Below are 28,000 nucleotides of genomic sequence, written 5' to 3' on the forward strand. Positions count from 1 at the left end.
ATAGCATCTGAAGCAGGCTCCAGGTTCTGAGCTGTCAGCACAGAGCTCGATGGGGCTCGAACCGCCAGAGCCGTGAGATCATGCCCTGAGCCAAAGGCCAACGCTTAACCAACTGAGCCACCCAGGCTCCCTGTGAGTTTTGTTTTTGAATCATCAATGACCCTTCCCTTCCTCTGTCAGAGGAACTCAGCGGGTACTCATTATGGCTGTGATTATGGTGTGTTCCAGCCCGCTTTGGTTGCTTTCTTCATTTGCTTCCTTTTCCCTGTATGCTATTTCTGTGGAGGACTTTGTGTTTTCTAAGGTCCTTGAAAATTAGGTCAGAGGAGAACATCATCTCATCTTTCTAGTTTTTTTAAACTGGTTTTTAGCATAAGAAGCTTTAGTGGAATATTTTTATCCTTTCTACTACCAATTTCATATTTTAATCTTGCTTTAGAGAAATGTGAGTTTAAGTTTCCTCCCCAGCTTTACTAACCCTTTGATATCATATGGTTGTCTAGAAAACCCTGTGAACCTCACTATTCCCTTGCTTACTCGTTCTCAGGATATCAAAGCTGATGCACCATTTAATTAGACCTTGGTGTTTTAAATCACTTCTGTGTTCATGTCCCCACAGTCATTATCAATTACTTCTATAGCCCGTGGCCTGTGTTGGTGAATTCTTTCAGGGTTTCCATTCCTTGAAATATGCTCCTCAAGTGACAAAATCTCCTGGGATCTTTATCTTACGTTGCGAGTTCCTTTTCCTTCATGTTGTGGGGCTTTTCTTTCAGCCTTCCAGGCTTTTCTTCCCAGGCTTGAAAAGTGAGGCTCAAAAAAATCTTACTCCAGCATCTTAAAACACCTCTTCCCAGAACGCCCCTAACCATTCACCAAGTACTGCACCAAGTACAGAGATTCTACCTGATCTCATCGTAGAATTTACAGAGTTGGCAAGTAGTCATGCAGGGAAATGTTATGGAGGATTGAGTGGCTCTCTGAGCTTTAAAAACATTATCTCGTCTTGCTCATCTTCCTCATTCAGCAGGAAATTGAGGCTCAGTGTAGTGATGGAACGTGAATGGAGATAATTGGCACATGGGGCTTTGAGCTCCAGTGACCATTCCCTCAACCATAGTGATGCTGCATTTTCTTTGTGATATTTTTGATCACACAGTTGCCCTTGTACCTTGTTATTGTCTCTGTTTAGCTACTAGTGGGGGGGGGGTGCTCAGGGGTGGTTTGCATTATGATCAACTCATTGTTTAATTTGGCTCTATTTAGGGTTTCTATGCTAGTATTCTTGGCATTGCTGATTATTTGCTCTCCTCTATAATGGAGATTTAACTCAGCTGAAAAACAAAATGTCCCTACCTTACCTCAATCCCCATTTTCATAGAACCCTATATTGTTAATAATTTGGTGTGTGTTCTCACAGATATACCCCAAACACTGGACATACATTCTATCTATATATTTATATCTACATAGATGTAATTGTACAAAAATGGGATCATATCCTGGTTACATGTATTTCTGTGACAGTACATGCAGACCATATTCATTCTTTTTAATGCTAATATTATTCCATTGTATGGATGTACCATATATCATCATGTATCTTTTATCATTATCCTGTAGGTGGGTGTGTAAGTTTCTACAATATGTTGCCCTTATAAATACAGTGAATTTTATGGTATATATATCCTTCTGTATAAATACATAAAATATTTCTGTAGGATTTTTAGAAGTAGGATTTCTATGCTGAAGGATATTAAAACGATTTTCAAGGATCACCCATATGCTCCCTTCGGGAGGCAAAAATATTTTCCTCTTTTCTTTCTTTCAGAATAAATGCTAATCAATTGGATATTTGTAATTCTTCAGCATTTATCCCACTGTTTTTTCCTTCTTAGTTTCCTTTTTTTTTTTTTAAATTTTTTTTTTTTTCAACTTTTTTTTATTTATTTTTGGGACAGAGAGAGACAGAGCATGAACGGGGGAGGGGCAGAGAGAGAGGGAGACACAGAATCGGAAACAGGCTCCAGGCTCCGAGCCATCAGCCCAGAGCCTGACGCGGGGCTCGAACTCACGGACAGCGAGATCGTGACCTGGCTGAAGTCGGACGCTTAACCGACTGCGCCACCCAGGCGCCCCCTTCTTAGTTTCCTTTTAACCACCTTTTCTTTTTTGGTGGTGAAACACTGATTTTTTTTTTCTTCAATTTTCCAAGCATTTAGTCTATGTCAGTCCTTTCATAGAAGTGGCTAAGACAGATATGGAGTTGACGTTTAATTGAAGGTGGTGACTGGAAGGAAAGAGATGATAAGTATGACCCTTGCAGATTGAGACGTTATAGAAAGTGAAATAAACAGGATGATGTGTTAGAGGATGTTATAGTTTTCTATTGCGGCACAAAAAGACTAACACACACTTAATGGGTTAAAACAGAAACCCTGATTTTGAAAAAATTTTTCTTTTGGCACAATCAGCTCTAATACAAATTTTGACTTGACAACAGTCGTCACTGTAACACATCAGCTTTGAATTTTTCTGTGCTGCCAGTCCTTGCTTGTATGTAGTTATAATTCTAAAATACCTCTATTTTTGTGATTATGAAAATAATACATATTTCGTATTTAAAAAAACACAGAAATATGTAAATAGAAAATGAAAGTCATTCTCAGTTGTACTCCACCCCCAGAGAACAGCACTGATAACAATTTATAAATAAATATTTTCATAGTCACCATCAAAACACAGATATGATTTATTTTCACTTAGTAATAAATCTTAACCATTTTTATATGCTTACAAAATCTTTGTAATTACAGTTTTCCAAAAAGACTTTTGTTTGTACTGGAATCCATTTTTAATGTTTCTCTTTTCATCTTATTAGAAATATTTTGTATTTTTGAACAATTAGACAAAAGACTAAGGACTCTGGAGATAATTTTCCAAATATCCTGAGTATGAGATTATTCATCTAAAAAATTTCATTGTAAATGGTTACGTAATATTCTGTTTGGTTCTGTAGCTTACTTAATTAACTATTCTCTTGCGGTTGGGTGCTATGGCTGCCTCACAGGGTGGCAGAGAAAATTAAATGAAGAGAGCATAGGGAACCCAGCCCTGGGCCTGACTTGGAGGGCAATTCCTTTACTTTGTTTGCCTATCTGTTACTTCCACCACTCCAGGTATTGGTATTCCTGTCTCCCAGAAAACTCGGCCCTAACTGCCATCTGTCCCATCTGGGGGCCTCTCCAGCTTATCCCCCAAAGTCTGTGCCTTCCAAAGATGTCAGCCTCTCCTGAACCCAGACCAGGTGAGACTCTTGTTTCCCATAAGATGACAACCCTTTTTCAGAAGTCACTGACACTGACAAAGTGGCCATACCACACTGGTGTCAGCAGATCCAAAGGGAATAGAAATTCAGAGATGTTCTCTTCTTCTGAGGAAGGTCTGGCTGTGGAGGGGAAACAGCTCAAGACTGGACCAGTAGTAGTGGACTCCGGCCCAGAGATGAGTTTGTACAATTGACCTTTTCTATCCTTCAAAGTTCAGCTCACATTCTGCCTCCTCCAGAGACCTTTTCTGAACTCCCCCAGCCCTCACATCTCTCCCACTCATCTGGGCATTTAATCAGTCACTTATTGTGCAATGTTATTTATTCACCAAATAAATACCCTCTGAGAATCTGCTCTGTGCCCAGCACTGTGCTAGGCAGTGAAGAAATGACAGTGAACAGCAAAGGCACAGGTCTTACCCTCTGGTTGCTTACGGCATAACAGAAAAGAGGGACATTGCACAAGTACTGTGCTTGCAAGAGGTATTGCTCTTCCTCCTAAGAGCTGGGCTGATTTTCCACTCCTGGGGGGCTATGAGTGTGTCTTGAATTCCTTTTAGTCCCTGTGTGATCTAATATGCTCTGTGCTCGCAGCAGTTGCTCAATGAATACCTTTTGAACAATTAATGATGAGACACAAATTATAAAAATGTTGATTGCCCCTTTTTTATTGAGTTACAATTGACATATAACATATAGTAGTATGTTAGATTCAGGTGTGCAACCTAATGATTTGATATGGTGTATATTCTGAAATGATCACCACAGCTAATGTAGTTAACCTCCATCACCATACATAGTTCATACAATTTTTTTCTTGTGATGACTACTTTTAAGATCCACTCTGAGCAAGTTTCAAATATGTAATATGGTATCATTAACTATAGATAGCACCATGCTATAGTTTGATCGCTTCTTGATTGCCTTCTGGTTTTAGACATTTAGAGGCACCAGGGTGGCCAGAGCAAAGATTCCTAGATTTTGTGGGACCTGGGTTCAAATCCTGTTATTGCCTGTTACTGGATACCTGTGGACAATTTGTTCTCTGGCCTCAGGTACCTCCTCTGTACAATGGGGGCAATAATATCTCGTCCAAAAAGCTATCATAAGGATTAAATGAAGAAATTTATGTAAATGTGACATAGGATCTAACACATATAAACCCTTAAAAGTCAGTTCCCTTTCCCTAGCCAATTGAACTTTGGATGACAAGCCAAGGAAGTCTTTTTCCTAATAAGGGGCTTCCATTCACTTGGGATGAGGAGTGTAGAAGGGAATAGTGAAATTTTAGGTCTGGAAGGGGTCTTAGCCTAATCCCTTTATTTACTTGGTGAAGAAACTGAGGCCCAGAGAACTCAGTAACTTCCCTAAGGTCACACAGTGGTTTTAGTAGGACAGCTGGAAATAGAACCCAGGTCTGATTCCAGCATCTAATGTTTTGGGCAGTCTCTCCTAGACTCTCACTGTCAATCTCTCACTCTCAGAAAAGGGAGTGCCTTCATGTTACAGTTTATCTGAGGTCATTTTCCAGGGCAGAGAGTTCCCGTGAAAGTTGCTGCAGAGATTCTCACACCCTTTATAGAATTCTGAAGACTGGGCAGCAAGGAAGTAGTCAGCTCACTTTGTCACGTTCCATTTCAGACAAGGCCAGGATGGGGTGACTTCCAGATGATCTGGGGGCTTGGTATCCCTAGAGGGTAGGACAAGCCTCCTCCTCTCTGTTCTTGGGGAGATACAAAGTTGGGGGAGCAGTCACACAGGAAAGGCTTGGACTACAAACAAGGCACTTGACATCACTCAAGACCTAAACACTCAAACTCCTCAAATATGGAGCTCTGCCTTCTGGATCCTCAACTTCTCTTAATTAAAGTAATAATTGGAGCAATATTACTAGGTGTCAGGCACGGTTAAGGGCTTTCCACACATTATTTTTGCCTGAACACGTGTAACCTACAAAATGAGGCACTGAAAGTTTCCTTTGTTTGTTTAAGGTCACCCATCTGGGTCTTTTTTTTTTTTTATGTTTTTATTTTGAGAGAGAGAGAGAGAGAGAGAGAGAGAGAGAGAGAATGCATGCATGTGTACTAGCAGGGGACAGGCAAAGAGAATAGGAGAGAGAATCCCAAGCAGCTCCATGCTGTCAGTGCAGAACCCAGTGCAGGGCTCAAACCCACAAACCGTGAGATCATGACCTGAGCTGAAACCAAAAGTCAGACATTTAAATGACTGAGCCACTCAGGCACCCCTCAAGTCACCCAGCTGGGTCTTAAACCCAATTTGACTCAAGAGCCCTTACTTTTGGGGCGCCTGGGTGGCGCAGTCGGTTAAGCGTCCGACTTCAGCCAGGTCATGATCTCGCGGTCCGTGAGTTCGAGCCCCGCATCAGGCTCTGGGCTGATGGCTCAGAGCCTGGAGCCTGTTTCCGATTCTGTGTCTCCCTCTCTCTCTGCCCCTCTCCCGTTCATGCTCTGTCTCTCTCTGTCCCAAAAATAAATAAACGTTGAAAAAAAAATTTTTTAAAAAGAGCCCTTACTTTTAACTACTTTGCTAGGTTGGCTCCACTTACTTGAAAATCCTTAGCAAATGAGTAGGAAGTTTTCCACATCTTGTCAACTTTCTCCTCTCTCAATTGGGGCAGAAGCTCAGTCTGGAAAGTTGGCAAAAGAGGCAAAGAGCTAGCCTTCATTCCTTTCCTACAGAGCTCAGCCTCAGCGCCTCCTCATCTTGTCCACTCCCTTCCCACCTGACCCCAAATCTCTTCCATCCAATCTCATCCTCACCCTCATCTTCTCCATCCCCAATCCCATTGCCATCCAACCTACCTGATTCCTTCTCTATCCCTGTTCCATTTTCATCCTCACCTCTCTCCCTTCAAGGCAGAATCTGGGTTGGGCTTTGTCCCACGGCCTGAGATCAACATCTGTGACCTGACATAGAGAAGGTTTGTTCTCTTTCACACTGTTAGTGCTAATGTTTCCACGAATTTCCTCTAAGTCACCTTTCCCCAGTCCTCTTTTTCTGAGACATTTTTGTGGCCTCTCTCATTTACACAACTTTCCAGAGTCTATCCTCTCCCCTACACCCACTTATGTAGTCAGTGACCTCATTTTTCTCAACCCAAAGGCACATTGCCTGGTGGCTGCCTATTCCTGGCTTATCTATCCCAGGAGCCCCTACGCTTATCCCAGCAACAAATGGCTTTCTGGGAATCTGGGCAAGGTGAGTAGCCAAATCACATGAATCTATGCATAGGGTTAATATCTAGAACCTGGCTGGAGCCCGGAGTCAGGCTGTGTCACCTGAGGCTATTCAAGATCATGAAGGCACATCCCTCTGTCCAGCTGGACATGTATTTGGCATGGTCTAGTGTCTGAGCAAGAGTGATCATGGAGTCTTCAGGAGATCCTCAGACCCTAGCATGGCAGGTAGGGTAGGACTGAATAGAGAGCGTTATGGATAATCATGACAGCCATATCAACAACATTCTCTAGTTTGGAAAGGAGAGGTGAGTTAAGATGAGGCAGATACTTTGAGCAGTCTTTAAAAAGGAATAAGTCAGGCACCGATGGGCCAGATTTGGGAATAAGCTAAGGTCGAGACTTAAGGGACTAGAGTTCAGGATTAATAACTGGTTGTGCACCTGGTGAGGAGCAGGAGGGCTGGAGGCCCAGTAAGCATGATGCTGTTAATAAATAGGTAGATTAGGGGTGCCTGGGTGGCTTAGTCGGTTAAGCGTCCGACTTCAGCTCAGGTCATGATCTCACAGTTCATGAGTTCGAGCCCTGCATCGGGCTCTGTGCTGACAGCTCGGAGCCTGGAGCCTGTTTCACATTCCGTGTCTCCCTCTCTCTCTGCCCCTTCCCTGCTCATGCTCTGTCTCTCTCTGTCTCAAAAATAAATAAACATTAAAAAAAATAAAAAATAAATAGGTAAATTAATTATCACCACCTATTGCAAATATATTTTCTCATATTATAGTGCAATCCCTGATCTACTTTCCTTCCTTCCCTCCCACCTTCCTTCCTTCCTTCCTCCTTTCTTCCTTTTCTTTTTTTTCTTTTTAATGCAAGTTCCTGACTTAACTTTTGATTGCTCAGGCATTAAAAAATGGTCAAAGGACCAAAGAAGACCTACAGAAGATCAATAGGTACATGAAAAGCTGCTCAATATCACTAGTCATTAAGGAAAAGCAAACTAAAACCTCACGCCTGTTAGAATGACCATCATCAAAAAGATAAGAGATAGTAAATGCTGGCATGACTGTGGAGAAAGGGAGCCCTTGTGCACCGTTGGTGGGATTGTAATTTGGTGCGGCCACTGTGGAAAACAGTATGGAAGATCCTCAAAAAATTAAACACAGAACTACCATATGATCCAGCTATTCCACTTCTGGGAATATATCTAAAGGAAACAAAAACACTAATATGAAAAGGTATCTGTTGGGTGCCTGGGTGGCTCAGTGGGTTAAGCATCCGACTTCGGCTCAGGTCATGATCTCACAGTTTGTGGGTTCGAGCCCCATGTTAGACTCTGTGCTGGCAGCTCCAAGCCTGGAGCCTGCTTGGGATTCTGTGTCTCTCTCTGCCCCTCCCTGGCTTGTGCTCTATCTCAAAAAAAATAAATAAATAAATGTTAAAAAAAATTAAATATATATATATATATATATATATATATGTATAGCATCTGCACTTTCATGTTCATAGAAGCATTATTTACATTAGCCAAGACATAAAAACAACACAAGTGTCTATCAATGGATAAGTGGATAAAGAAGTTGTGCTATGTGTATATATATATGTGTATATATATATAATGTATGTATATATATATAATATTATGCAGTCATAAAAAATGAGGAAATCCTACCATTTGTGATAATAACATGAATGGATCTTGAAGGCATTATGCCAAGTGAAATAAGTCACACAGAGAAAGAAAAGTACTGTATGATCTCACCTACATATGGAATACGAAAAAAAGCAAACTCATAGAAAAAGAGATCAGACATGTGATTAAAAGAGGTGGGGGTGGGGAGGGAGAATTGGAGGAAGGTGGTCAAAAGGTACAAACTTCCAGTTATAAGATGAGTCAGTACTAGGGATATAAGGTACAACATGACTGTAGCTAACACTGATGAATGATCTATAGGAAAGATGTGAAGAGAGTAAATCCTAAGAGTTCGCATCACCAGGAGAAAAAAAAAATTATTTTTTCTTTTCTTCTTTTCTTTTTATCATAGTTATACGAGGTGCTGAATGTTAGGCTGAAGCTATTGTGGTAATTGCTTCACAATATATGTAAATCAAACCATTATGCTATACTCCTTAAACTTATACAGTAATATGTGCTAATTATTTCTCAATAAATAAGGGGGGAAAAAGAGGCACTTACTTAAAAATGGCTATCTGGAATAAACACATTGCCAGCCACATGACTAGATAAAGAGCCAGGCTGCACTGCACCCTATCCCCTCACCACTCTAGGCTCCATGGTTTTAGAAATCTTGGTTGATTTTGTTTGGTAACTAACCATTTGAGCTGCTTGTTTCCTGTCTTCCTGTATTCTCAATTCCCACTCTTATGTTTTTTTTAAATATTTTATTTGTAAGTAATCTCTATACCTAACATGGGTCTCAAACTCACAACCCTGAGATCAAGGGTCACATGCTCCACCCACCAACCCAGCCAGCAGGCACCCTCTCCACTCTTGTATTTTAAACTCACCAATAAAGAGTGAGCCTGCAAAACCCTAAGCACCCATCCTCTACCTCAATAGAAGCAGAAGCCTAAGCCTGAGCCATGACCTCATTGTGTGGCCCCAGGTACACCATATAATTTCCACCACTTATAAGTAATAAACCTCATATCTTTCAAAGTCTCCTGATGGATTGCTGAGGGTGTCTTACAATCATAAGAAAAACCCACAAGGGCTGGTCCAGCTACAGCACTGATTATCAGTAGGCTGAGACTGGCACACAACACATACATTTTCTCATCTGTATCACTTTCTGGGCTATTATTGCTATCTGACTTCCTAATACCCATATAGAGGGTGGTATACATGAGGAAGTAGCTTCAGAGAAGTTAAGGGATTTTCCTCTGTAACTAATTAGGAGTAAAGTTGGGACCAGAATCCGGGTCTCTGATCCAGCATTCTTCCAGTTCTGTCAGAGATTCCTTCAATATAGAGGGTTGGGAGCCAAAGGCATTTGGCTTGTCAGAAGAGGTTGGGTAGGACCAATGAGAAGATGAGCCTGGGGCAGGGATGTGGAGATGGGCAGAAACTCTCCCTGCCACAGGTCTTATTGGCTAGAGAACTCTGTGATTCAGCAATTCCACCCTAAATATATACCCAAGAAGAATGAGTACATTATGTCCAGATATATACCCAAAAGGAATGAGGGCATTACAAAGTGCATGAACAAAGACAAGTGCAAGAATGTTCATTGAAGATTTATTCAGAATTATCAAAAACTAGAAACAACCCAATGTGCATCAATAGGAGAATGGATAAACATTTGGGACATCTCTACAGTGAAATACAACTCAGCAATAAAAATGAATAAACTACTGATACATACAACAACATGGACGAATCACAATGACATTGTGCTGAAAGAAGCCAGTTTCCAAAGGGTACCTTCAGTATGACCAAAACTAATCTGGAGTAACAGAAATCACACCAGTGATTGCTTCTACTGGTTGGGGGAGACTGACTGGAAGGGGTACAAAGGAAGTTTCTGAGGTGGTTGAAATGTTCTCTATCTTGACTTGGTTAGTGTTAACACATGTACATATAATTTGAAGATTTATACACCTTGCCATATGAAAATTATACTTAAATTTTATTTTATTTTAAGTTTTTAAAATGTTTTTATTTATTTTTGAGACAGAGAGAGACAGAGCATGAGCAGGGGAGGGGCAGGGAGAGAGGGAGACACAGAATCCAAAACAGGCTCCAGGCTCTGAGCTGTCAGCACAGAGCCCCATGCAGGGCTCGAACTCACGGACTGTGAGATCATAACCTGAGCTGAAGTCAGATGCTTAACCGACTGAGCCACCCAGGCACCCCTGAAAATTATACTTAAATTTTAAAAAATAATTAAAGCTCAGCTTTTTAGGAAACAGTTGCAGAAAGAAAAGGAAGTGTCTTATAGAGCCTAGTATGGAGGTGACATACCAGGTTGCCTCCTATGTAAGGTGACCAGCTTTGTCTGATTTACCTGGGATTGAGGGCTTTCCTGTGACAAGAGGCTATCACTGGGAGAGTCCTGGGCAAACCATGACAGCTGGTCACCCCACTCTTGTGGAAGTGGGGAACTGGGTGGGAGCTTTGGATGTCTGGCAGACAGGTTGGATTCCCTTGGTCTCAGAGCCCAGGTGCTGCTTCACAGGCTCAGAGAAGGGCCATTGAAAAGTCATAGCAGCAGGCATTGCTGGTTGACAGCAGGAACATCAGGACTAGGGAGGCATCTTTGTTCCCTGGTTATTATTCAGTGTTCCTGACCCTTTAGGAGCAAGAAGCGGTCGGGGGTGGAACTGGAGGAGCAAGACCCCAGAGACTGAATAGAGACAGTTTGATCATCCAGATTCTAAGCATCGTGGCTTCTATGAACTGGGCTCTGAGGAGATTTTCACTTAGCCCTCTCTTCACCTTAGTTATCCCCACTCCATCATCCCTCAAATGCCTAAGCCAAGAAAATACCAAAGCAGTACATTGATTTTGTGCAAGGAAAATAGGGACATGGGACCTATCAGAGGCAAATGCTATTGTATCTCTTCACCTCTACAGATGTCACAGGGCAGAGGCTGTCCCTACTCTCCTTAGTTTGCCATAACCTGCTGTTGCTTGAGCTGGAGGGGTCTTCTCTACCTTGTCAGAGAATAGGACAGATGGGGATATGGGGGAGGAACTCTTCCAGCTTTCTAGCTGAGGCCCGAAGTGGATTCTAACAGAGAAACTGCTGGCAGGGCTGGTCCACAGAGGGGGAAACAGGAACCAGGAAGTTCTAAGAGGTTCTCAGAAGTTCTCATAGTGATGCATGAAGTGGGTCTGGTCCTGCCTGTTGATGAGCTGACAGGCCTTCTCTACATTCTTGGTCATTCCTGGAGGGCCACAGCTGAACACTCCAATCTTCCGTACCTGTCAAGTGTGTTGCAGGGAGTGATTGCATAGAGGAGAGGCCTGCAGGCTTAAGGTTATCACCCCTTGGGAGGAAGCTGCTTCTCAAGCCTGCTGGAACGACTAAAGCATCGACCTCTAGCTCTGAGGAGGAGGCTTGAGCTAGGGGCAGTCGGGGGTAGGGAGGGTTTGAGGCCTTCCTCCAACACCTGACCCCATCCTGGAGCTAGCATGGGATGGTTCTCCACTCAGATTATAGCTGTAGGGTGCTTAAAGTCCAGGATATCCTGGCAGGGGAAGGCGAGGGTTTCAGGACAGGTGGGGGTGGGGCTGACCTGTGGGTGGACCTCCTGCAGGGATTTGAAGAAGAGCTCGAAGGGGGGGCGGCCAAAGTGCGTGATGGAACGCAGGCCTGTGAACAGACTCCGGTTCAGCACCTTCTGGAAGTGTCGCTCACAGATGTACTGGAAGAGGGAGTAGAGGAGGAATGTCACAGTCAGACAGAGCCAGGGTCAGCTCTTAGTCTAGATGGTGGCCCACATACCTACCCTGCCTGACCGGCCCTGACATACCAGCATGGTGGTCCTGAGGTCAAACTTCTCAGCCAGCTGGGTGATGTAGATGTGCACGGACACCAGGTCCTGGCAGTCATTCTCCTCCACCTCCCGGATGATGTCAGCCAGCCACTCAAACTGCCGCTGGGTCCGTGTCACCCAGATGAAGTAGATCTGGGGACACATTGTTGGAGCTCAAGACTCAGCTCAGCTCAAGTTTCATCCACCCCAGATGCCTTCACCTGAGAGGCTGGAAAGCCTCAGACCACCCACAGACTCCAAATCTCTGGTAGCCCCACAAGCCTGATCTAAGTCTTTTAACCAGCAGACCCCAGCAGAGGTCCTTCTGTCTATACGTCCTACCCTCCCTCAAATGTTGGGCATGTGGGCATGTGTATGAATAGCCCCTGCAGACTCAGTGCCTAGGGGCCAGGGGCTTTTACTCATATTACTCTGCTGTGATGTGGGGACACAATCAGGCAGTCTGTCCCATTCCTTCTAAGAATGGGAGAGAGACACTCACCTTTTTACAGAGCATTTGGCTGCCCAACGATGACTTGAAGACCAGGTCTTTGAGGATTGAGGCAAAGGGGGTGACCCCAATGCCCCCTCCCACCAGCACGGACACCTCAAATTTATGCCACTCCTGGTGGCCCTCTCCAAATGGCCCATCGAGGTACAGCTGCCAACCAAAGAGGGAGAAGAGATGAGCTTGGTCTGGCCCCAGATCTGAGGTTAGAAATGGGTATAGGACAGGGAGAAGAGGGCTACAGGAACCACAGAGCCTCTTCTCAGGCACCCCAGCCTGGCCTTGTGCTGGCTGGAGCTTCTAGTCTCAGGGTAGGGGAGAGTGGGGACCCTTTGCCAATGCTGGAGACCAAAAAGTGGTTCCTGGTGGCAGGCACCTTTGGGTATCTGGAACAGCCGTCGCCCATTGGAGGTGAGTAGATCTCCCTGAGGCGAGTGGTCCAGGGCCCTGCTGCCCGGATGTGAAGGCTGAGCGTGTCCTCATGGGGCGCAGAAGTCAGTGTAAATGGGTGGTACTCGTTGGTCCCCAGAGTCAGACAGGCAATCCGCACCCACTGTCCTGACTTGTACTCAAAGCCTTGGGGCCGTTGGAATTGCAGGTGAGTCACTCCTGGGAGTCATGGGCAGGCAAGGGCAGGGATCAGAAGGCTTGCTTCCAGTACCCGAGGACTGGCAGATACCCCAGATACTTTGTCTACTCTACACATATGGTCTGAACAAGTGGAGCTCCTGGAGGTAGGAGTCAGAGGGTCCCCTTCTCTCTTTCCTGGGTAACCCAAGAATTAGATTTCTCTGCTCCTTGTTCCAGCTACTCTCCTCTCCACTCCTTATTCCCGTGAAACATCCAGGCCCCTATGCTACTATCCTGAATATCAGCCTACAGGTCAGAGGACCTATTTCCCCAGGGACCATCTCACAGTTTACCAAACCTCCACCATTTGAGAATTACCTTTGGATAGGCCATTTCTGCGCATCTCTGCACTACTGTTTATCTAATGTTTTTCTTCATATTGACTTAATTTTTCAATATGATTTACCTTGACAAACTTCAGGTCACTCAGACAGGTGGAAAACCAGTATCATGTATTGTAAATAGAAGGCACCGTATTTTATCAAATTTTAGCTGGATACTGTGTGGTGTGCCAGACCACAGCTGAGCCTCAGGCCTGTTCTTTCTTCGTTTAAAAAAAAAAAAAAGTTGATTTGCAAGTACTGGAAAGTGCAAAAAGCATACTAATAACATGCTGAGGTTTTTGTCCTTAAGTAATCTCAATGGACATAAAGTTGAAATGAGATTAATTTTCTTACTATGTTAATCCTGAAGATTAGATGGTCCCACAACACCTAAAACCATCTTCTGCCAGCCTCTACAGTGGTGTGAATCCTCACTTTAGCCAACATAAACTCTCAAAAATTGACTCTCAGGGGCAACTGGATAGCTCAGTTGGTTAGGTGTCTGACTCTTGGTTTCAGTTTATGTCATGATCTCGTGGTTCGTGGGTTCAAGCCCTGCACTGTCAGTGAGGAGCCTGCTTGGGATTCTCTCTCTCTCCCTTTCTCTCTGCCCCTCCCCTGCTCATGCTTTCTCTCTCTCTAAATAAATAAACTCTAAAAAAAAAACCACAAAAAACAAAAAACAAAAAACAACTAAAAAATGATAGACTCTTGAAATCTGGGCCAATTGCCCATCTCCGAAGGGGGGTTATTCTAGGAGGAGGGGGTGGGAGGGGTATAGATGGTTCCCTGGGGAGCACCCAGACCACACACAAGGGGGTCTGTGTTGTCCTTAAATGCCTTTCAGCTGCCTCTTCTCATGGTCACTTCTCATTGTTTGCAAGTCCTCCTGGGGGCAACACAGCCCTTTCTGGGCTCCATTTGTATCAGGAAAGCTGCAGGGGTCCCCGACAGATTATTAAAAGGCCTGATGGGGGTCTGGAGGCCTGTGGAGCTATCTCCACATGTCCCATGAGTCGACTTCCAATGCCTCCCACCTGGGGTCATGTTGGGCCTGGTACCTGAAGGCAGCAGCTCCGCCTTCACCACGCTGATCTCCACCTTCTTCCGGCTCAGGCTCACCAGCTTGTCCCCCCCATAGATTAGTGCTGGGACCAGGAAGTAGATGTGGAAACGGGGCAGCTGGATCAGGCCGAAGCTGCCGTGGATGATGAGCTGGAGACGTGGCCAGTTAGTACAGCTCAGGCCCAGCCGGGCCCCTCCCTGCACCCTCCCTTGCCCAGACACTTCTTGCCCGGACCCTGGGCCTGGGCTGGGTAGATAAAGCCACCATAGACTTCAGAGGCTGGGGTCTCTGCTCTCAGGTCCAATTAAGCCTGCTCCCTACCCCCATTATGAGTGCTCATCCCTGCCCCCGTGGACTGGCCCTGCCCAGAGAATCCCTCACCAACACATAGAGCAGGATGTAGAGGTGGTGGGTCAGCCAGAAGCCCCGGAAGCTACGGCGCCGGAAGTGGTGGGAGGCGAACACATACATGATGGCCAGGACCACGAGCAGGAGCACCCCTGTCATGCCTGGGGGCAGCGGGGACAGGGTCAGAGAATACTTTTGGGACCTCAGCATGGGCTGAGAATATGACAGCGATCCCCCAGTCTACCCTCCTTCTCTGATCTCCCTGGCCCCCAGAACAGCTTGTCTGCCGGGGCTGCAGCTGAGGCTTGTCCTGGAGACTAGAAAGGGAACCACGACCACTAGACAAGTATGTATTCATGGGAGGATGAAGACAAACAGAGGTCCTCAGATAGAACCCCCAGGCCCCACATACACCCCTACTCCCTACCTGGGACTGTCTCGAAGAACCACCAGTAGAACTTTTGGGGAAGTTGGGACCTGTAGGGCAAAGGTATATGAGCTTCTAGCTGGGGCAGGATTGGCTTCCCCACTGTCACAATGTGATTCTGCTTTTGCTGGCCCTGACTGCTGAGGTTACTGGGCCTCCACTCAGATGGCCAGGGATCCATCCAAGGAACATGGCACCCAGCCACCCACAGTTCCACCCTCTGCTTTCTTGGCAATTCTTCCTTCTGCATTATCTTGAACTCTCTTACTGCTATTTGCTTCCTTGGGTGCTCGGTTCACATTCTGTAAGCTCCATGAGGGCAAGGGTGTGGTTCTGCTCATTGTTCTAATCCCTATGCTCAAACAATGCTAGGCTTGTAGTAAATACTCAACAAGTATTTGCTGAATGACTGCATGAATCTAGCATGTCTATTCTCTGGCACCTGGATGGTCATGTATGATGTACTCCATGAATGTTTGCCCAGTGAATGAATGGTAGGCTAAGATTCCAAGTTCTGTGTTAGGTACATGTGGGAAACAGTCTCTAATTCATCTCCCAAACATCTTGCCTGGCTAATCATGGCCACTTCCTTCCAGGGCAAGGAAGTCACCTCTCAGCATCCCCAGCAGGCTCTTCACTCTCATTCAGTGAGAGTAGAGTATTGAGGGCCATCTATGTCTTTTCCATTATACCCTTTGGCCTGCCCCAAATGTCCCATGGGGGAACCCTCCCCAGAACTGACCCATCATTCACAAAGACGTTGGGAAAGACACAGGCCAGCAGGCTGAGGGGGCTGACTGAGAAGATGAAGACATTGACTGCATGGCCAGCACTGTGCAAAACTGAAAGAGACTCTGTTAGAGATGCCACCCAGGGCCGACTCTACCTCCCACCCTGAGGAACAGAGGAGGCACAGGGAGGAGAGATGGGAGTCTATGTAGCTCCAATCTCCTCACTCTTCCCCCCCACAGCTAGACCCAGGGGAATGCAACAATGGGGAGGATTCCCAGGAGCCACTGACTGGCCAGGACAACGGCAGCCATGGCGATCCAGCGATGGAAGTCCACGGCGGCGTCGAAGGGTATGTAGCGGTTGAGGAAGGTCTCGCGCAGGAAGGTGATGAGGTTGCGGCACATGGTGAGCAGGATGTAGGAGAACATGAAGGAGATGCTGGCGGCCGTGCCCCGGGACAGGATGATGCCCACAAAGGTGGTCTGTGCGATGCCCGAGGGTGGTGAGGCAAAGGCATAATCTGGAGAGGGGGTGTGGGTGGATCAGCATGGCACAGAGGCTGGGGTCCCTGGCCTGGGTCAGAACGCCTGGGCTCCAGTGGGAAGAGCAGCCAGAAGGCTCTACATGCCCCTTCCCACCGCCCACAAGCTGAAACTCTTACAGTAGGCACGCTCTGCAAACAGGCCAGCACAGATGGCAGAGAAGACCGCCACACACATGATGTGCCGCAGGTAGTTCTCCACAAAGCGCTTGTACTGTCGCAGCTTCTGGGCCAGGGGGCCCCGCTGCATCTTCTCCTTCAGTGCCTCCGTGTACAGCCGGGGAGGGGGCACCACTGTCCTGCAGCAACGGGAGGCAGCTGGCCGTGAGACCAGGGCACCCTGACCTCCCCTAAATGCCACCCCATGAAGGAGACATGATAACCTGGCAGGGGTCAGGATGGGCCAGAACAGATGAAGGAAACAGCATTTGGGGAGTAGACTCCTACCCGCCCCCAACTTTCAGCGCTCATCTTTATTTGCTCCATCCACCTGCTCTTCTGTCTTCCCCCTACTCCACCTCATCTTCCTCCTGTGTGTTCTGTCCTTCCCTCTTGGTGCTCCCTGAACGGGCCTCACTGATGTGCCCAAAGCAGGCAGGAGCCAGGAGAGCCCTTACTGCCATCTTGGTATTGCATCTGAGTGCCAGGCCCCTTTCCTGAAGGTTAGGGTGCAGAGGTTGGAAGATGTTGAAGAATTATTTGACTCTATGGCTCACCAATCAGGTCAGAGACACATAGAACGAGACACAGGATGGTCCCTTGTGTGTCCAGGAAGGGTGGGCAGGGCCCAGAGACTCCGAGACTTCTCCCCATATTTCCTTGGGCCTGGGGGTCTAGAAAGTACTTACTTTTTGCCAAACCTCTTCTTCAGCACCGGACCTCCCAGCTCTGGGGCTTCTGAGGCAGGGAGCCCTAGTTCCTGAGAGCAGGATCTGAGAAAGGAAAAATGGGCTCATTCTCCCCTTGTCTTTGCAGCCAGGAGAAGAATCACCAGGTCAGAACTTCAGAGGATGGAGATGAATCCTGGAACCCACCCCTGCCCACAGAACCTGCCCATAAATCTGGTCAGAGAGATGCCAGGTAGGAGAGGCAAGGCAGAATGAATATGATGCGGTCATCTGTCTTACAGAAGGATTCTGTCTTGAAGTGTTAGGGAGACAGCTAGGATCCTGAGCCACATGGCATGAGGGAAGCAGCTGGAATTTGGGCCAGGATCAATTATGTACTAAGAGCTACTTTCAGAGGAAAAATATCTGGTCCCAGGAACTGATTCAGCCAGCCCTACTTCCTTCATTTCTCTTCAGGGGACCTGGACAAGGGGACCTGCCAGTGCCCCCATTCCTGCTCACCGTTCCCCAGGAGTCCGAGTGATGAATGAGACTCGACAGCTGATGTTTGGTTTAAAGATGTCTCCAACACCTGGAGAGAAGAACAAGAGTCTGGACAGGCTTCCCCACAAGGGTAGAAGAAAGGTAGACTGCCCCCCTCTCTTCTCCGGGAAGGCTGCCACAGCAATTGCCAGTGATTTTGCCATGTTCTCATCTCTTGTTCCAGCCTTGTTCCCCTCACTGCCCACAATGGGCACCCATTGCAAACAAGGGGGTAACTTGGTATAATTAGAAAACTGCAGGCAGATGCATTCCTGCATCTTTTGTATAAAGAAAATAACGCCTCTTCTTCTGACTAGCTACACCCCAGACCAATGTGCATGAGCTTAGTAAGTGGCATGTAGGCTGGATTTCAGACCACCCTTGACCTCTCAGTAGGCATGTTTGTGCAGTGCACATGTATGTGACACCCTTGACTACACGTGCCTGGCTCTATACTAGGCACAAAAGACTTGAAGAGAAATAAAACCTGACTCCTATCCACCAGTAGCTCTCATTTTGAAGACACGTCCCTCCCTGACTCCTACCATTTCTTTTTTTTTTTTTTTAATTTTTTAATGTTTATTTATTTTGAGAGAGAGAGAGAGAGAGAGAGAGAGAGAGAGAGAATGAATGGGGAGGAGTAGAGAGAGAGGGAGACGCAGAATCCAAAGCAGGCTCCAGGCTCTGAGCTGTCAGCACAAAGCCAGACGTGGGGCTTGAACTCACGAACTGTGAGATCATAACCTGAGTGAAAGTCAACTGACTGAGCCACCCAGGTGCCCCCTACCATTTCTTACATACTCACGTACTTCCACCTCCACCTCTGACGCAGAGCTGAGTGCGTTGGAGCTCGCTGTCATGGTCCCGCAGCATGAAGTGGAAATCCTCCCACGTCAGCTCCTCCTTATCCTGGAAGCCCGACTCCCGGTACATGGACTCCACCACCTCAGTCAGCTGGGCCTTGGACAGGCAGTTGTTGGAGATCTCGATGAAGGACCTGGGGGAGGAGGAGAGATACACCAGTCTGTCATCTGGCAAGGTCAGGTTCAGGCAGGTGCACGGTGGGGCGGGCCCCAGATTATCTAATGTGGTTACCAGTGACCCGGGAAATGGCATTGAGAAGGTGTTCATCCAGCCTGTAGTTGACGTTAAGCTGGGTGGGGTGGCCACAGGTTTGAAATTGAAAGTGACCTTGACCAATTAGAGAAAGCAGCCCTCAAACAAGGGGGCGTTGAAAGGTGGGATCAATGTCCATTTAGTGTAGGGACATGTCCAGATGACCATGGGCTTCTTGTGTGGCAGGGTCTCTGCCCACTCTCTTGTGTTAATGCATCCCACGCTGCCACTGGCCTCCCCCTTTCACAGTCCAGTGGGGGCACAGAAGCCTGGATGCCGGGGGAGGAGATGTAGCTACAATGGCTGCTGCTTCCTTGTGCCAACACCCCAGGGCACAGGCAGGATTGTCTCCACACCCGATCTCATAGCACCCAGAGTGGCCATACTCTTCTTAGGTTGTCCTTTGGGACAAAAACAAGCCAACCATGCCTGTTTGTGTGAATCCAACAGAAAAAAAAGACCTGTGTGTGCCTGGCACAGCAAGCCCATTAAAAAACACATCATCCAAGTGAGACTGGGCAAGATCTACAACTGAACATAGGAAGAGAAAGTGGATGCTTGGCTCTGGTGGACAGGGACCCTCTCCGAGATCCCTAGAGCCTCACCCAGGTCTGGGCCTGCAATAGCACACCCAGTGAGGGATGGACTGCAATCAGCTTCACCACAGCCTTTTAGAAGCCCATGTCCAGTTGTGGTGTCTGGGATGGAAGAGGGATGTGGAAGTTAGAGGGAATGCAGAAAGAAATGGAAAGGCTTAAGGTAGAAAAGGTAAAAGACTCTGCACTCTTTTATGCATTTGGTTTATTCATTTGCTCATTTATTCCATCTGATTCATTAAGTATGTATTGAATACCTGCTATGTGCCAATCACAGTGCAGAAGATGTGGATTCAGTGAGAAACAAAAGAGAAGTAAGAACCCTGTCCTTATGGAGCTGAAGGGGACTTTCACTGTTACCAGAACAGTGTCTTTAGGAATAAGAAGTCTATGCACTCAAAGCTGGTCTTTGTCAGCACACCACAACCAAAAATAACTTAAGAAGCAAGAAGAAAGAAGGGTTGGAATACAGAGGAACTTTCCATGTTTCTTCTCCTGCATTTCCTAGTGATTAATACAGAAAAAGTGACCAAGGTCATTAATCTTCCATCCATTAATTCACGGCGCAAAGCACCAGTGTTAGGTATGATGTAGAAGAGTTTACATAGATCCAAAGGCATCCAAAAGGGACACTAGACTTTTGCTATTGGTCATACTGACTTGGTGGTTGTTGTTTGTTTGTTTGTTTGTTTTTAACTAGAGAGGGAGAATTTTCTAGCTCGTGTAGACAGTGCAGATAATAGACCCTCCTGGAGGCAGGGGCCTGGCCAGATAAACTTATGAAGCTGGATGCTCTGAGAATCTAGAATGCAGTATCCAGGCTTTCAAAATAGATGGCCACATAACCTCCTCACCTACCCTCCTCTGATTTGACTTTGTTTCAAATATCAGGGAGTCTCAGAACTGGAAGGGCCCACTCCATACCGCATCATGGTGAAGAATTCATCCTTGGAGAGGAAGCCATTTGCATCAAGGTCATACATGGTGAACATCAGGTGGGACTTGTCCTCTGGGGAGCCTGAGAAGAAAAAGAGGGATTCAGGTCACCTCTGTGCTGAAAGACTGCTGGTTCCTGAAGTGGTCCACTCTCCCCCTACCTTTCATGAAGACCACCAGGATGTCCAGAAACTCCCGGAAGGACAGATAGCCATTGCCATCTTTGTCAGCAAGAGAGAACATGGACTCTACAAACATGTCCTGGGGCTTGAGGCCCAGGGACTCGGCAAACTCAGCTCTGCTCAGCTCACAAGTCAGGGCCTCCCGCACCTTCTGTGAGGAGTCCAGGGGCAGGGTGCCTGCATTCGCCTGGTCGATGTCCAGCACCTGCACTCGGGCAGTAGCAGAGGGAAGGAGAGAAGAAGGTGAGGCCTGGGCTGAATGCAGTTCAGTGACCCTTCACATCTCCCAAAAGTCCAATTCAGAAATAGTGAGCCCTTGTAGCTTTCCTGATCCTTAGATATACTTCTGACCTGGGCCTCTGAGGCAGTGACTCAGATCTCTAGCAGCCAGCCCATTTTTTCCCTGGATTCAAGATCCAGGAGCTTTATATGTTAGGAATGGTGCTAGGTCTATAGGTGGGGGGTGGAAATGGGAGGGAACAAAGTTTGGGATTCAAAATGCGAAATGAGAGGCCCTATACTGGGGACAGAAATGAAGTAGACAGTGGTGGACAGGCAGGAAAAGGCTAGGGATATATTTATTCTCTTGTCAATTTAGACAGAGCTACCATGTGCCTGATTTGGTCTCCTGGAGGCAGGGGCCTGGCCAGATAAACAATCTTCTGATTAGCTGGATTTGGTGGAGACTGCTGGGGATTTATATTTTTAACAAATTCCCAGGTTAGGTGGCGGCTGCTGGTCCAGAGGCCACACTTTGAGAACCACTGATGTAGACTATCTCACTGAATCCTCACAACAACCCAAGGTGATGGATCCTATTACTTTTATTTTATTTTATTTTATTTTATTTTATTTTATTTTATTTTATTTTATTTTATTTTATTTTATTTTTTCTATATTCCATATGGGGGATACCTGGGAATGCCAGTGGATCCTATTTTAATCACTGTTTTATAGATGAGGAAGTGGAGATACAGAGCAGAGATGATGTGACTGGCCTAAAGTCACACAGCTAGTGAGTGGCAATGCTAGGATTCAATCAACGCTGTCTCTCTCCAGCACACAGACTTCGTTTACCCCATGCAGGACCCTGTCCAGCCCAGCTTCCCTCCAACCCTGGGCCAGGTCCTGCCTCCAAAAGACACACTCATGGCACCTGGGCAAAGAGGTTCCTGAAGAAGATCTCCAGGATACGGGCCCGCTGCTGCTTGGTCACAGCCCTTCTGAACAGCTCATTCTCTTCCAACTCAGTCACGTCAAGGCCCAGAGTCCACTGCACACAGAAGCCCTGCAGATGCTGAACAAAGGTGCCCCGGTCCTCCTCAGAGTTAAACAGCAGCACCTGGGTGGGAGGAAGCCCATGTCAGTGCTTGGAGCTCCAGGTCTGGTTCAGCCCCCACTCAGAGGACCTTGAGTTGAGGGAAGATGAGAAAAGCTGCCTCCCAATGTATCCAGGCTGGAACCAGGTGAATGGCTCAAGCAGGTCAAAGGGAGGGTCACATGGAGTGTGGAGACAGCTGAAAGGAGAGCCTCTCCCCAGCATCATCTTCACAGGGGAGCTCTGTAGCTGAGAGAGTGTGAACTAACAGGCCTCGCTCTGAGAGGGGAGATATAGGAGCATTCCAGGTAGGGGAGGCAGGCTGGCCATACCAGGTCATACTCCTTGGGGATCTTGAGCAGAAGGGTGTGGCGCCCGCGGTTGCTGGACAGGATGAGGTTGACCTTCTGTGTGGGCTGCAGCTGGACGGTGCGGAGCACAGACAGCCGCCTGTCTAGGACCTGTAGACGTCGGTCTGGGAGCAGCTGGATGGTGATGGGATAGCTCTTCTCCCTGGGGCCTGGCCACTCCATTGCTGGGGAAGGGACAATTGGGCAGAGACGTTCAGCACAGGTACCCAGGCCCCTGACCTCAAACCAATTCCACTCTACCAGTCTGAGCAGACACCCCCAAAGCCTGGCTTTCTCCCCACATCTGCAACCTGCTTTTTCTCCCAGGGGCCCCTATCTGGGCCCCATTTCCCTCTCTCCCTTCAGCCCCATCTCACCTGACACCCCATCTTTGGCTGCTTCTCTCTTCACACTCTCTTTGCCTTTCTTCTGTAGTCTCTTGCGCTCTCGGCCCCGGAAATGGGCCACAACCCCAGAGATAAGCAGACTCACTAAAAAGGATCAGAAAGAGCCAGTGGGGAGGGGAGCCTCTTGCCTGCAGCCTCACTGAGGGTCCTGTTACTCCTCCCTTCACAAGGTCCCCTGAGCCTGGCTTTGACTGTAGCAAAGAGCTACTCCCACAGACCAGCAGGTCATGAGGGGCAAGGACATTCTGTGGGCAGGGGGGCAGCCAGGAGGAAAGCAGTGGGTGAGGGTGTGAAGAGTTCACCTAATGGAAGACAGCAGAGAGCCACAATGGTGATGCCAAAACCAGGACCACTGCCCTCGAAGTAGTCAATCACCGTCAGGGGCACACAGCTGGGCAAGCCTTCAGTTGTGAGCTGCCGAGGCTGAGGGCAGGGTGCACCTGAGGGAGAGGACACACAAGACCTTAAAGTCTGAGGATCTCATTAGTTGGCCAGGTACCCTTCCCCTCTCTCCTGTAAAGGACGAGGTACACTTCTCCTTACTAGGCCCACCTCTCTGGAGTTGGTTCCCCTCAAAAAGTCCCTTTCCATATCCTGTTCTCAGTACCTACCCCAGTTTGATCACAGAGTGCAGCCTGCAAACCAGTCCAGTACCTACTGGGGGAGGCAGCCTAAAGCAGGCTTCCCAGCAGCACACAGAAAATGCTGCCTGGCACCTGGTTCCCTGGACAGTACCAAGTGACTCGCCCCATCCTTGGTCCTTTCTCTGATTGTCACTCACCGTCATGCCAGATAAAGACATTGGGCTGCAGGGCACTGGCGTCCACATTGGTAACAGCCACTAGGACGTCCCAAAGAGTGGTGTTTCTGATTTCTGCAATTTCCTCTCTGGAGAACAGCCTAAGTTGGAGAAAGCCACGAATGGTTGGGATGAGAAAGGGCTGCCAGCCTCCAGCAATATTGGGCCCAGGAAGTCAGATGAGGAAAGAGACACAGAGGGGTTAAAGAGGAGGTGAGGCCAGCTGGGAATCCAGGGCCCGTGGGGCTGCTTACAGGCAGAGGCCCTGGGGCTCCAAGCCAAAGTGGCATCTGAGGCGGAAGTTCATGCAGGCCTTACCCATTCCTGGTGTTCTCAAACCAGTAGCGGTCACCATCCCGCAGCCGCACAAACTGGTCGAGGACGATGGCATTGAAGAGGGTCCCTGGGTCCCCGTGGCTCTCCAAGAACCCCCCAGGGAGCAGCTCCAGCAGGGAAAGGTCATGGTTGTACAGGGCAGCTGTAGCCTCCAGCACCTGGGGCACCACAGGAGGTGAGGAATATGTGTGTGCACGTGTGTGTGCACATGTGTGTTGGGGAGGGCAGCCACTGTGGCTCCATTCTTAAACACAGGACTCTATCAGCTGCCTGGCTTGCTGCTCAGGCCTGAAGGAGCCTACTTTTCCTAGGCCATCCCCCTCAGGTGGTGGCAAGACAGGTGGGAGGACCCACGTGTCCCTGCCGATGGTGAAACCACTGCTAGGTGCCTTTGGGCCATATCCTGTGACCACCACCACCCAGGCTATCTGGCCCTAATAATTAGCAGTTTCAAGGTCACCCATTTCATAAGGAAGGATCCTGCAGGAATAGGACAATGGCACCCAATACAGAGATCACCCTGAGGCCACCCTGTAGGAATGGTACAATGTAGTGGTGAGAAACATACTCTGGAATCAGATGACTGAGTTTAAATCCCATCTCTATGACTGACTTACCAACCATGTCATTGGTAAAATAAGGACAATGATAGTATCTACCCTATAACATTCTTGATGTAGATTAAATGAGTTACATGTGCACAGATCTTAAAACAAAAAAGTTTTAGCTGCTATTGCCATCATTACTGTTTCTCACCTGGGGGTCCACATTGGGGTTGATGTCACTCCAGTTCTTTGGGGTTTCCAACCCCAAAGCCTTCAGGGCTTGAGTATAGCTGGGCAACCCCATATCTCGGCCACGTTGGATGCTGCTGGCCACGTAGTCTGTGCGGGAGAACTTGCCAGGGCCAGGCCAATAATCTGAGAAGGAGAGAGAACCAGGCTATAGGCTGAATCCCCCTGACCCTTCTTTGCTCAGCAGTCTTGAATTAGGTTGTTGGCACTACTCACCCCCAGAACTCCCAACATTGTGACCATGTGTCCATATCAACCTTGCTTCCACGTAGGGTCAATGTGACCATGTACGATCAGGGGAAATTTTTCTGGCAAGAATCTTCCCCTGAGACTCAAGACTGTTCTAGTCACCAAATAGTAAAGTCCCTGTCCTTTACCTCCTTGGCCTCAAGACAGGACTAGAGAAAACTTTTGGAAACCTAAGTACCAAGAGATTTTGGTGTCACCTCTCCCCCTACATACTCAGACATAGGTAATTTAGAGTAAATGCAACATTAAACCTAAATGAAGCAAAAAAAAAAAAAAAAAGTTAAAAGATTTTTCTTCTAGTGGCAATTTACAGCATGTGTATCTGTGTTCCTGCATTGTAGGTACCCTAAGGTCTAATTGTTGATTAACCCAGAGGGGTCCCCAGGCTCCCAGGCTTCTGGACCCTTATCCCATCTAGCTCCCAAGCTTACCCCTCAGATCTTCAACCACTATCCTGTCTTCCATCTCTGAAATCTGGGAGGCCATTCCCAGCAGCAGGTGATTCACCGCCTGGGCACTGTTCAGATTGGCGTTCTGGAAATAGACAACAACACATTTAAAGTAGGCTCTTGGGCCTCTCCCCAAAGCCTGGTCCCTGTCACCCTGAACCACTGCAGCACCTCAGGACTAAGGGCCCTTGGCCAGTCCTAGACTCCTGAGCTATTGTCTCCAGATAATTTTCTTAAGTGTTTTTTTCAAAGCTATAAGTATTTTTTTCAAAGTTATTTATTTTGAGAGAGAGAGAGAGAGAGAGAGAGAGAGAGAGAGAGAGAGAAGGGCAGAGAGAGAAGGAGGGATGGAGGAGAAAGAGAATCCCAAGCAGCCTCCACACTGTCAGCACAGAGCCTAATGCCTCCAACTCACGAATCCTGAGATCATAAACTGAGCTGAAATCAACAGTAGGACACTTAACCAACTGAGCCCCCCAGGCGCCCCACCAGATAAGTTTCTGATCATTCTCCCCTTCATCTCCTACTACCTGGAGAGGCAACACCTGAAAAAGCAACTGGAACGGTTGCTTTTCCCAGCCTGTGTGTCACGACTGACGCTGACCCACCTTCCCCTGACTCAGACCCCAGGCTGACCTCCCGAATCCAGTAGCTGTTGCAGACTCTGAGAGCTGGGGAGCTGCCAAGACCCTGGTTCAGGACCATCTGGAAATGACAGCTGGCATTTCTGAAATGGGGCATCAAGGATGGGATGAGAGCTCAGGGAAAAGCTGACATGGGGTTGAGTGGGGTGAGGGACTCAGAGGGGTCTGGCCAGGACGGAGGGCTGAACTTCTTTGAACACAGCAGAGATTTGGCAATGTGTGTGGATTGAAGGTATCGGTTGCTCTTTGTCCACATAGAGTGGTAAGGAAAGGAGTGAAGAGAATAACCCAACTGCTGGACAAGTCCTGCTCTCAGCAGCTAAACTTCAGCCATTAGGAGGAGTTGTTAAGTTTGAAACTCCTATCCCAGGGTCCTATTTCAGGGTTCCAAACTCTGCTTCTCTTCCCCCATTACTGTGGAGTTGTATAAAAGGCCCCAGGCCCCCAAGGCTGTTGATTCTTCATCTCTACCAGTGTGCTATGCCTCCTCCACTGCCAGCCCCTCCCTCACCTCATGTAGACGCCAGGAGGCACCATGGTGGAGAAGAACTGCTCAGAGGCTGCCAGGAACTCTGGGGAGATGCTGGGGTCCAAGAAAGAACGGTACCCTGCGCAACAGGGGTAATAAGAGAAATAGGCTCCTTATCACATCCTTCCATCACATGCATCTACCTGTCTTCTTTCTCCCACGGATCCTGACCCTCCCTTCCCCACCCCCACCCCCGCAGTCCAAGTGTTCCACCCCCCGCCAACTCCTGTACCTGTATATTCTGGGGGTGTTTTCTGCAGGAAGCTGGGCAGCCACTCATACAGAGCGATGTTCTGAGGGACAAGAGAAGGCAAAAGGGAGGCAAGCGCTGGAGCAGCCGCCCTGGGAGGGATCCGAGCCCAAGGAAGGCTTCGGTGGGAGATGAGGGTCAGGCAGGGGCAGTCACGAGGGAGGCAACTCAAACAGGACAGGTGCGGAGGCCCGGCCCCCACAAGGAACCTGGGATGGCAGAGGAGGGCGGCTACATAAGAACCACAGCAAAGGCTCGAGGATCACAGCGCTTTGCCTCCTCATCGTCTCCACGTCCACTCCGAGACGAGACGCTAGCCCCAGTTCTGGGGAGCAGCGTCCTCCTGGAAAAGGGCGTTTCCGGGGGCTGCCCGTCGGAGGATGGAGGGCTCTGCGCAGCAGGCAGGGGCGGGGCGGGGCGGGGCGGGGAGGGGGTGCGGACTGACCTGGTAGGTGGCGATGACCCTCTTGCGCGCGTGCTGAAACAGCTCCTCGTCCCCCCACCGCGGGTGCTCGCGGGCCAGCCGCTGCGCCCACACGTTGTGGTAGCGGAACCACAGCAGGCCCAGCGCCTGCAGGAAGGGGTCGCGGTTCCCTCGCTCCGCCCCGAAGGCTGCACGCGACGCCGTGGGGCCGCAGGGGAAGAGACGCGCGGCGGTGTGACCACGGGGAGCGCAACCTCGGCGCCCCCCAGCCCGCCCCCAGCCCGCCCCCAGCCCGCCCCGCCGCGCGCCCCGGCCGCCGCAGCCCACCCCGCGGCCTCACCATACAGCCCCCGGGGCCCGCGCTGTCCCGTGGCGGGGTCGGGCGGCGTCCACATGAGCAGGGGGCTTTGCGCGTTGCGGGGGAAGGCGGGGTCGGGCCCCGACGCCAGCTGCCCCCCGGAGAAGCTCCGCAGCGCGTCGCTCCAGGAGTGCGAGGAGCCATAGATGGCGCTGCCGTCCAGCCAGCCCGTCACCTCGTTGGTCTGCGGGGGTACCGGGAGGGTGAGCCCAGGGTGAGCCGCGGGCGGAGTAGCTGAGACGGGTAAGGGGGCGCCAGGGCCAGCCCAGCATCGGTGGCGGAGGGGAGGGGGAG

At 48.5% G+C, this 28,000-nt stretch overlaps 1 protein-coding gene and 1 long non-coding RNA gene across 2 annotated transcripts in view; one reads left to right on the forward strand and one right to left on the reverse strand.

The window, feature by feature from the left end:
• LOC147580197 (uncharacterized) lies at window positions 1-18,470 on the forward strand. Its single transcript, XR_015252624.1, has 4 exons — window positions 1-132; window positions 16,298-16,407; window positions 17,575-17,679; window positions 17,904-18,470. It is a non-coding gene; the product is annotated as an uncharacterized LOC147580197 (long non-coding RNA).
• DUOX2 (dual oxidase 2) overlaps window positions 9,766-28,000 on the reverse strand; it is a 21,252-nt gene continuing 3,017 nt past the window's right edge. Inside the window, exons 6-34 of the mRNA XM_086710587.1 lie at window positions 27,689-27,890; window positions 27,370-27,536; window positions 26,907-26,967; window positions 26,657-26,753; window positions 26,138-26,228; window positions 25,484-25,586; window positions 24,766-24,929; window positions 23,992-24,167; window positions 23,656-23,774; window positions 23,177-23,314; window positions 22,845-22,958; window positions 22,450-22,652; window positions 21,956-22,141; window positions 20,779-21,004; window positions 20,606-20,699; window positions 18,779-18,966; window positions 17,949-18,018; window positions 17,448-17,531; window positions 16,720-16,898; window positions 16,348-16,578; window positions 16,069-16,168; window positions 15,327-15,376; window positions 14,933-15,060; window positions 14,547-14,700; window positions 12,909-13,141; window positions 12,527-12,685; window positions 12,022-12,177; window positions 11,785-11,913; window positions 9,766-11,470 (exon numbers count right to left, since the gene is read on the reverse strand). Of these exons, the coding sequence (XP_086566713.1) occupies window positions 11,348-11,470; window positions 11,785-11,913; window positions 12,022-12,177; window positions 12,527-12,685; window positions 12,909-13,141; window positions 14,547-14,700; window positions 14,933-15,060; window positions 15,327-15,376; window positions 16,069-16,168; window positions 16,348-16,578; window positions 16,720-16,898; window positions 17,448-17,531; window positions 17,949-18,018; window positions 18,779-18,966; window positions 20,606-20,699; window positions 20,779-21,004; window positions 21,956-22,141; window positions 22,450-22,652; window positions 22,845-22,958; window positions 23,177-23,314; window positions 23,656-23,774; window positions 23,992-24,167; window positions 24,766-24,929; window positions 25,484-25,586; window positions 26,138-26,228; window positions 26,657-26,753; window positions 26,907-26,967; window positions 27,370-27,536; window positions 27,689-27,890 (4,125 nt within the window). The 3' untranslated portion in view covers window positions 9,766-11,347. The remainder of the gene's footprint in view (window positions 11,471-11,784; window positions 11,914-12,021; window positions 12,178-12,526; window positions 12,686-12,908; window positions 13,142-14,546; window positions 14,701-14,932; window positions 15,061-15,326; window positions 15,377-16,068; window positions 16,169-16,347; window positions 16,579-16,719; window positions 16,899-17,447; window positions 17,532-17,948; window positions 18,019-18,778; window positions 18,967-20,605; window positions 20,700-20,778; window positions 21,005-21,955; window positions 22,142-22,449; window positions 22,653-22,844; window positions 22,959-23,176; window positions 23,315-23,655; window positions 23,775-23,991; window positions 24,168-24,765; window positions 24,930-25,483; window positions 25,587-26,137; window positions 26,229-26,656; window positions 26,754-26,906; window positions 26,968-27,369; window positions 27,537-27,688; window positions 27,891-28,000) is intronic.

Source organism: Puma concolor, chromosome B3 (genome assembly GCF_028749965.1).
Source record: "Puma concolor isolate L17-30 chromosome B3, mPumCon1.1.hap2, whole genome shotgun sequence".
In the NCBI taxonomy this organism is placed as follows: Eukaryota; Metazoa; Chordata; class Mammalia; order Carnivora; family Felidae; genus Puma; species Puma concolor.